Source organism: Phaseolus vulgaris, chromosome 8, assembly GCF_000499845.2.
Source record: "Phaseolus vulgaris cultivar G19833 chromosome 8, P. vulgaris v2.0, whole genome shotgun sequence".
Classification (NCBI taxonomy): domain Eukaryota; kingdom Viridiplantae; phylum Streptophyta; class Magnoliopsida; order Fabales; family Fabaceae; genus Phaseolus; species Phaseolus vulgaris.
Genome location: NC_023752.2, coordinates 42,531,824 through 42,541,715, shown reverse-complemented (window position 1 = coordinate 42,541,715; position 9,892 = coordinate 42,531,824). Strand labels below are relative to the sequence as shown.

The window sequence follows — 9,892 nt, the reverse complement described above, 5'->3', positions numbered from 1 at the left end:
TCCAACTAAGGTCAATCAGTTAATACACTTTCCAATTATTTTTAAGATTAATTTTTGTACATTTATTAAGAGAAAAGTACTTTATGTTTAGAGAGTATAACTTTTAATTTTTAAATTATTTTTATCCTTTTGTACTTGTTCTCTTTTCATAAATTTAATTGTTTTTTTAATTGTTTTTATAAGGATATAATTATTTTCAACAAAAATTAAATTAATTACTTTTTTAGCATTACAATAATTAAATTCAACACTAAATTGTATTAAAAATGAATTTAGTATAAAAATGTATGAAGTGAGAAACAACTTTTAATGATTATTAAAGTGTTTTAAAAGACACAATAATAATATTGATGTGTAATATTTACTTAATGTTGTAGTTTTATTTTATGTGATTCTATTTATAAGATTGTGTGATTCAATTTTTTCAGGTGAAAAGATTTGCTACTAGAGTAAAGTATTTTCTTTAAAATTAGAAAAAAAAATATAAAAAACCTAAAATTAAGGCTTTTTAAATATAAATTATTGTCTCAAATAATAAATTTATGAAAACTTTTTGAAGAATAACTTTTAAGAATTGTTAAAGGGCGACCAAATAATATATACATTAAAAAAATCAAATTATAAAAGATAAAATATTTTTACAAAAACTAAAATTAATTTATAAAATTGTTCAGAGATATAATAATTTGAATTTGTGTTTTTATTCTTCCAAAACTAATTTCTCGTAAATTTATCCAAAATGATAAATAAAATTTCACTTTAGTTTACCGTTAGTAGATAGTCTTAAACTGTAAAAAAGAAACATAAGTTTAATTTTAGCAAAAATAATTAACACTGCAATCTTGAGAACAATTCACTATGCATTCGTAATGCACTTTATCAGCACGGTCCAAAATAGGGGTCTGAACAGAAAAAATGAAAGTAGGGAGAAAACAAAGAAATAAGTAAAAGACTAATATGCGTCAGCGATGTGGGCTCTGACCTATGAGCTGACATTTGCTACGGAGGTAGTTGGTGAAGAAACCAGCAACTGTTTTGAGTTTTACAACCTTAAAAGACTCTCTTCTCTCTTTCAATTCACTCTCTCTAACTGCACAACCTTATCATCAAGCCACTGTTTCAGCTAACTCTTCATCACTTGGTACTCTCCATCTTGTTCCTTGCATGTGTGTTGAAGAATCACCCTTTTTTTTCATGTTTTTATTAATCTTTCTACATGCAAAATCTCTTCTTTCCTGTTCATTTTTTTTGCTTTCAAGGTTAATTCTAAATTCCAATTCTCCACTCTCACTCTGGCAAACTTGTGAAAGCTTTTGTTTTTTATTCTTCTGGATTCTACTTGTCTTTTTCCTTCTGGGTGAATTTCAGAATATGATAGTTTTGTCTTGGTGAATAATATCTGAGATTGGACTGAATCACTGTATGCACCATTTCAAAGGGCATTTATTTGGATTTTTGATTTGTTACTGTATGGATTGGTCATATTTTCTCTGATCGCTCATTTCCATGTTTCGGTGTTATGGGTAATCAGTGTCAGCATCCCTGTTGCTTTCTGAATTCTGGTCGCATATAATTATTCAGTTTATCTTTATCACTAGAATCATTTTTAGATATTAGCATATAATTTCATACCAGATACTAATTAGATCACGCTAATTACCAATTTCTTGCAGTGGTTGTCGTAATCCGGTGCTGCTAGAAGATGGGAACAAGTGAGTGGCACATTGAACGAAGAGCTAGCTTTGGCAGCGAATCCACCTTAGCAAGAGAGCCAGGAAATGTACCTGAAACTGGGTCCCTCTCTGTAGTTGTGCTTGGTGCTTCCGGTGATCTTGCTAAGAAGAAGACATTTCCTGCACTTTTCCACCTATACCGGCAGGTAAAGCAGAATCTTGGTGGACAATGCTTATTAGCGTTTGATAACTGTTGTCCAAGTGAGGAATATTGAGTGATGATGATCATGGAACTGATACTGGAATAAGGGACGCAATGCTTTATGTGTTTCAGAATACCGTGACTCTTTTTTTGTGTGAAAAGATTCTATTCACTCATTGTTCATGCTTCTGGCACTAAAATTAAATGTCTATTACTAGTTCATCATTTCGTGGAAAATTTCCTGGAATATTTTATAAGATTGTTCCCGTAAAGCAACTGTTTCCAACGTTTAGCGTCTTTGTTTGCAGGGATTCTTACCACCTGACGAAGTTCATATTTTTGGCTATGCAAGGACAAAAATCTCTGATGATGAATTGAGAAACCGGTTGCGGAGGTGAGACTTTTTGTCAAACTAAAAGTCTATATCTTTTTCTTGAGATTCTGTAAAGAGTAAATAAACTGTATAGATCACTTACAGCCTGCTACTCCAGAACTGCTGATGTTGTTTGATGCAACTGGATTGTGTTTGCAATTGCCGTTCTGTCCATTAAATTGCCTAAATCGTTAATGCAGCATACTTGATGGATCTTTATTTTCTTTTAGCCAAATAATTTATTGTGAAGTTTTTTCTGTGAACAGTATTCTCATGAATTTTTGTTATCTGCTTCTTTGACCAAGTTATTTTAGTGTATGCTTCATCCTATCCTATTAATTCATGTATTCTCTTGATACATGTTTAAACAATTTCTAAGCCTAGCAAATATGATTTGATGTGCAGCTATCTTGTTCCCGACAAAGGTGCGTCCCCCCAACAGTTGGAGGATTTAGAGAAGTTTTTAAATCTGGTTAGTACTGGGTGTCTTGAACAATTTTACCAATATTTTGTAGGTCTCACTGCATAATACTTTTGATTGATTTAAAATGACTATTCTCTGTCTCCCTGTTTCTTCTTTTTAGATCAAATATGTATGTGGCTCTTATGATTCTGAGGATGGCTTTCGCCTGTTGGATAAAGAGATTTCAGAGCATGAATATTTGAAAAACAGTGTAGAGGGATTATCTCGGAGGCTTTTCTATCTTGCTCTTCCTCCTTCAGTATACCCATCTGTTTGCAAGATGATCAAGACTTGTTGCATGAATAAATGTATGATGCTATCATATAATGTATCATTTTGATAATTACCTTTTTGATTGCAAATGACCCCTTGCTTTTTATTGACGGAGGGTCGGGGATAGGAAAGGGAGAGTGATCCATAGTTCCACAAGTGTTGGGACTAATGCTTGGTCAAACATTAGTCTTCTCCGAACCACAGGATTCACTTTAAGAAGCTCTTATTTTTTACTTTTATTTAAATGTAGGTTACTTGTTTGCTTTCCTGCAAGATCTTTTTCCTGATAATGATGCTAAATAGAGGTATTGCTTAGAGATATAGCTCGTTCTAGTGGTTGGTTTAAGATTTGGGCTTCACAAGATAGTTACAGGTGGCTGTTTATATTTATGGTGTTTAGATAAAAGGAAAGAATCATGAATAAACTTGAAATTTCTGTTAGGCAGCTAAAATTTGCAAAGGGGATTTTAGGCTTCAAGTCATCTTCAGTCTCATTTCTTTTTCAGCACAGACTAAAACCTTATGTGACAAGAAGAGTTGTCTTGAGTATATTTTTTTACATTTTAAGGTTTCTGTTTATTATCCAGAAATCTAATTCTGTTTGTGTTGATATGGCTGCATCTGCTCCTTTTCCTAGCTGATCTTGGTGGATGGACACGTGTTGTTGTTGAGAAACCTTTTGGTAGGGATCTCCAATCTGCTGAGGAACTTAGTACTGAGATCGGAAAGTTGTTTGAGGAACCACAGATTTACCGTATTGATCACTACTTGGGAAAGGAACTAGTGCAGAATTTGGTATTTAATGATTATGCAATGGCTTACTTGTTTATTTCATGAATTTTGTCTGATGATTAATCCATTTTCGTTTAACATACACTGGCAGTTGGTACTTCGCTTTGCAAATCGGTTATTCTTGCCTCTTTGGAACCGTGACAACATTGACAATGTGCAGGTGAGAAATTTTAATTGTTAAAGTTACAATTTTGGGTTAAGAGTTACTTAAACTTCCTTTAGAAAAGGTATTTGTCAAGCTCTGCCAATTCATAGTCTGTCCTATCATATCTATCCACCTTTTTTTCATTCTTCATGTTTTACAACCATCTCAAATATTGGCTTAAAACTGTCTTTTGTTGCCTTATCTAATTCAATTACTGAATTACCAAAGTTGGTAAGCCACAATTTTAAACTTGATTGGCTGTTATTCTATGACAGATAGTTTTCAGAGAGGATTTTGGAACTGAAGGCCGTGGTGGATATTTTGACCAGTACGGGTACGTGCGGAAATTTGTTTAAGCAAAGTTCTCATATGATTATTGATTTCCAATTGTAGATTATGAAATGAAATGCTATTGAAAGAAAACAAGGTTCTGCTTGACAATTTTATTATTTTTGCTGATATTGAAAATTCTAATTTTGTTCCTAAGTAACTTCCATGATTGAAATATTTTGGTGTATTTTTCAATAATTATTAAATAAGTTATAATTATTTATTGCAATTTACTGTGTTTTTATTTTGCAGAATTATTCGAGATATTATTCAAAACCATCTGCTGCAGGTGATGCCCTGATTTCATATACTGACTTTTGCAATTATTATTGTATTCTGAAGTAGGAACTTCTGATGAATGATGAGATACAGCAATAATACTTGAATTCACGTCTCTCGGCGGTTGAAATTTTATTAAGGGTGTGCTTGATAGAATTAAATTTTAGCATAAAATCTTCAGTGCTACAATGTTTTATTAGCTGTGATTGAAACTAAAACTATTAACTATTGGATGTGCACTAAAGGAAACTTTGTCATTTGAAAAGATAAATTAGAGTAAAAATAAAGGAAACTACTCAAACTAGTAATTCAAAGATTGAACTAAGGAAAGCCTTGTGCTGAATGCGTTTGATTTGCTGAATATCTTAAAACTGTCACTTAGTTTAATAATGTACTGAAGAAACACCAAATGAAAAATGCTATCCATTAATTAAATCATCAGAAATTTATCAACCAAATATAATATGTTCATCATTTTTCTACCAACTCAGGTTCTTTGCTTGGTTGCTATGGAAAAACCAGTTTCTCTCAAGCCTGAGCACATTCGGGATGAGAAAGTGAAGGTGTGCCTCTTTCCACTGAATTTTCATGGAATTATTACTCTCTTCTCATTTATTCCTCATATCTAATCCCAACGCTAAGTAATCAATATCAGTACCTGTTGCATAATCAGGACAATTATTCTATAATTAAGTGCAAATTTCATTCTCTATTAATTAGGACAGATTTATTAGTGATTTTATTTTATTTGTACAGCTTTAATCATCTATTATTTTTTACTTTCGTTACCTATCATTTCTTTCCTTAATTAGGTTGTAAATCGTTTATAAATTAAGACTTTAATCACATTTGTAAATCATCTCAGAAATACAATTCATTGCTCTCTTTTTAAATTTAATTTTACATTCTAGCCCTGCATCAGAGGGATATTTTAATAACTCGGATCCTAAAACTTTCCATGTTGCATTTTTTGGTCACCTAGTTTTTAAGATAAGTCATGGCATGCCTCTATAGATTATAACTCTTTCTAATTGATATGAAAAGTGCAGGTTCTTGAATCAGTGCTCCCTATTAGAGATGACGAGGTTGTTCTGGGACAATATGAAGGCTATACAGATGACCCAACTGTGCCTGACGAGTCAAACACCCCAACATTTGCTACTGTTATTCTGCGAATTCACAATGAAAGATGGGAAGGTCAGATGAAATTTCAGCATTTCTTTCCAAAAAGAAATAGGATACCGGAGATCTCTTAATTTCTTAGACGCTAAATATTTGGAAAATAAAAGTAGTTCATATTCATTCTGGTGCCTAAAAGAAATATAATTTTTTTTTTGCATCAGGTGTTCCTTTCATACTAAAAGCAGGGAAGGCCCTAAATTCTAGAAAGGCTGAGATACGGGTTCAATTCAAGGATGTTCCTGGTGATATTTTCAAGTGTATGTCACTATAACTTTTGACATCTGGGTGTTCTCTCTTTATCATGCTTTTGTTTGTCATGCATCTTCTTTTTGGCTGCACGCTACATCAATCTTGAAGGTGAAAGTGGAGTCAGATATAGTAAAGAATGTCATTACTTTGAAAGATAAGACGATCTCTGCTAAACCAGAGTAGAAATAAAAGGAAAGGTTGTGGATTAAAGATCTATGTGAGCAAAGGGGTGAGATAAAAATGAATATGCATAGGAGATTTATTAAGAATTGAGGGAGGCTTGCATTATGCTTTTATTCTTGTTTTTTCTTTAGATAGTGGCATAGAGTAGGGATGAGAAAACAATCCATTTATTTATCATCTATCCAGTCTATTTACAAGAAAATTCATCTAATCCATCCATTAAAAAATAAAAAACAAAAATGACTAGTACAAATCTATCAATTTATTTTTGTGGATGATTAATGATCCATCCATTATTTTTCAAAACTGAATGGATCCTCCATCAATACTTAATGAATAAACTATAATCCAACCAATTTTTTCAACTAAATATTTCTTAAATTTATGTTTTTAAAATATTTTTTAAAATCATTTTAAAATTTGTTTTATATTTTTAACATTGTTTTAAAAGCATATATTTAATATTTTAAAATATATCATTTTTATTGATGGATTGGATATCCATCCATGAAAAAATTGCAAAAGCATGGATTGAGTTTTTATCGAATGGATCTAATTTTTAATTAAACGTTTTAATGGATCAAAATAGATTAATAAATTTTTTTATTGAATTGATCAGATCCGAAATAAAATTTATGAGATCATTCCAGTTCGCCACCGCAGGGTTACACTCAAATACATAGACAACCAACCATCTTCCCCAACTGTTGATGATATTTTCTACATATACAGAGAATATTTTCTGGGTTTTTCAATAAAATACTGTCTGCCTTTGTTGGCTCCTATGATTCTAGTTTTTTGTGATGAGTCATGACAATCTAGGAGGATGTCTTTAGCACTTTTGGTGTCTTGTCTATTGTTTTGATTGAAAAGATTATCCCTTGTTTCTTCTGTTTGAAGAAGTTGGCAATCATTTTATATTGTTGAGTATTGCACTACTCATAAACATATTTCATACTCTAAACTATATTTCAGTGGAAACTGAAAAATCTTAGATGACTAATTTCATCTCTATATTCCACAATTACAAAGGAGACACCTATTCTTTACGTGTTGGCCCAGTATGAATACACAGACTATTAATATCAATGTTAGCATGCATATATTCTTCATTGTCATCAAAAATATCAGTTTAGATAAATATAATTCTTAATTTTAATATTTTAGGTCAAAGGCAGGGGAGAAATGAGTTTGTTATCCGCCTCCAGCCTTCTGAAGCTATTTACATGAAGCTTACGGTGAGGCTGTCCTTCTAATGTCCCATAATGAGATTGATCATGTCACTTTTTGATCTGATTTAATGTTACAGTTCTCTTGTGTATATGTTGTATTCATTTATTTAGGATCTGAAGTAGCACTGAAATGAATGTTAGTGTACTGAATATCTATATTTCGCAATACACAGTTTAGAATCATTTTTCTACAAACGTAAATAGAATAATATGTTTATTTTTCCTGTTGCTTCGACTAAATCTATTTGCCACACTATTGAAGAAGTTCACCCACTACTAGTTTTTTGTCAAATAATACTTGAAGAAATACTTGATGATTAAATAGAATAAATAAATTACTGAACCGTTCAAAAATAGAGATACTATATTTTATAGAAATGGGACTTGAGTTTTGCAAATTATATGTGTTAGGTTTGTGGCTTGCTAGTTAAAGCTATCTACATAAAATACTAAAATTAATTGACTGACAATAAAGAAAGAGTGGACTGACTAGTTGAATGCCTTATCATGCAGGTCAAGCAACCTGGACTAGAGATGTCTGCAGTTCAAAGTGAACTTGACTTGTCATATGGACAACGGTATCAAGGGATAACCATTCCAGAGGCTTATGAACGCCTAATTCTTGACACGTATGTTCCTTTTCCTTGTTCATAGTTACAGTCTGTCAATGGTTTCTAGGCTAGTACTGATACACAGAAGTCCACCATGCAGTAGTGATAGAACTCAGAAGTGTTAGGATTACTTAGAAATAAGTTCCGTTGTCAGAAACAAATAGATTACCATTAAATAACAATGGAAATTGGAATGTTTTTGGCAGAATTAAAGGTGATCAGCAACACTTTGTTCGCAGAGATGAGTTGAAGGTAAGATGATTGCATGCTTGGTAGAGTATTGGTACAGAGTCTGCTTCACAAACTTAATGGCTTTTATGGTTGTTTCTTATCAGGCATCGTGGGAAATCTTCACCCCACTTTTGCACAGAATTGATGATCGGGAGTTCAAGCCAATCCCTTACAAAGCAGGAAGCAGAGGTCCTGCAGAAGCAGATCAGTTACTTGAACAAGCTGGCTATGTTCAAACACATGGCTACATATGGATCCCCCCTACCTTGTAGAGAGAGTGACCAAATGTAATAACATGAGGAAGTTTCAGTTTCTAATGAATACACAATAAGCTTGAGAGGTTTTCCCTTTGAAGCACTCCTCATGGATGTGCATCAAGCATTTGGATTTATGTTAAGAGTGTTTGACGCAGTTTGTGTAATAGATTTGTCTTTGGATGCAAAATAAATGGAAAATGAAGTCCATTTACTACTAGTATTTGCATTGGCATCAGGTGTTAATTTCTTCAAGACACACAGCATCATTATTATTCTAATTTATTTACCAACCAAAACAATTACCCACTAATCATAAATGTCTTGTAATCTTATTCAAGAGCATGAAATTATAACTGTACCGTCCTGGTAGTCGGAAGTGATGACGTGGCACCAAGCTACAGTGTAGGCGTGTTGACAAGGCGCCAGGTTGACAGAAGGGGAGGAAGTCGGGGGCTCGTGAAGTCGCCAGTTGTTAAGTTGGCGTGTTCCGATCTTCAGCATACCAGGCGATCGCCCAGTAGAAGGTGAAGTCGCCAGATGTAAACTCAGGCGACCAAGCGATTGGAGATCGCCAGAGCAAGCACATCGCCAGAGATGAAAGTGGTGCAGATTATGAAGGCGGCCGGCGAGACCACAGGGAAGGTGTACGAGGGCACCCTAACTCGCCAGTTCCAGTAGAGATCGCGCTCCCAAGTTAGCTATGCACTGGGCAGTACCTTGCATAAATAACTTAGCCAAAAAGAGAGTCAGAAGCAGCGCCCAAGTCAAGGAGGCTCCAGATGATGGCACGTGTACGACTGGATGTGAGCCACGTGTCCAGGTCTGTAACTGCCAGGAGAGAGAAAGTAACCAGGTATATAAGAGTTCTCAACGAAATTTCTGAGGTACGCACGTTCAAATTACACTCTTTACGCTTGCGAGTTCTAGAGCTTACTGTGAGAGAGAACATTGCACGGTTCCTTGAGTTTTCTTGAGTGTTCTTGCTCTTAGTATTTGGTGGTTCGGTCACTGACTTGGGCGTTGGAGTGCGATCGGCCGCAGCGGCGCCGCTCTGTTCTTTTGCAGGTTCTTGAGGTGGATCTCGAAGAAGGACGGAGGTTCGAAGCGGTGCACGAGTCGATCCTTTGACGAGGCAGGTTCCAACGTTCTGGTCAACAGGCAGGATCATCAGGCGCCCACCGTGGGGCCGTGTAAAACCTGTTCCCATCCACAGCGTGAGTTCTTGGAGGTTTTCGTGATTTTCTGTGTGGTTGTGTGCTGGTGCAACCGTAGTTTGCTGTTCGCTCGAGATTTGTTCGGTGTTTTTGCATTTTCCACCGTTCGTTTGGATTTTTGTTCGGTGAAGTGAAGCTTTCTGCTGTTTACGTGCGATCTGTTCGGTGGAATTTGAGTTCCCTCGCTCGTTTGGTTATCTGTG

At 34.4% G+C, this 9,892-nt stretch overlaps 1 protein-coding gene across 1 annotated transcript; it reads left to right on the top strand.

Annotated features, from left to right (window-relative positions):
• Positions 1-917: 917 nt before the first annotated feature.
• On the top strand, positions 918-8,692 carry LOC137827086 (glucose-6-phosphate 1-dehydrogenase, cytoplasmic isoform). The gene is made up of 16 exons (XM_068633298.1): positions 918-1,141; positions 1,674-1,879; positions 2,184-2,269; positions 2,654-2,720; positions 2,833-3,019; positions 3,622-3,779; positions 3,868-3,936; positions 4,197-4,255; positions 4,504-4,540; positions 5,022-5,093; positions 5,580-5,727; positions 5,874-5,969; positions 7,312-7,382; positions 7,890-8,005; positions 8,194-8,239; positions 8,323-8,692. The coding sequence occupies exons 2-16, from the start codon at positions 1,703-1,705 to the stop codon at positions 8,488-8,490; spliced, it is 1,557 nt and encodes a 518-aa protein (XP_068489399.1). The 5' UTR covers positions 918-1,141; positions 1,674-1,702; the 3' UTR covers positions 8,491-8,692.
• The last annotated feature ends 1,200 nt before the right edge of the window (positions 8,693-9,892 follow it).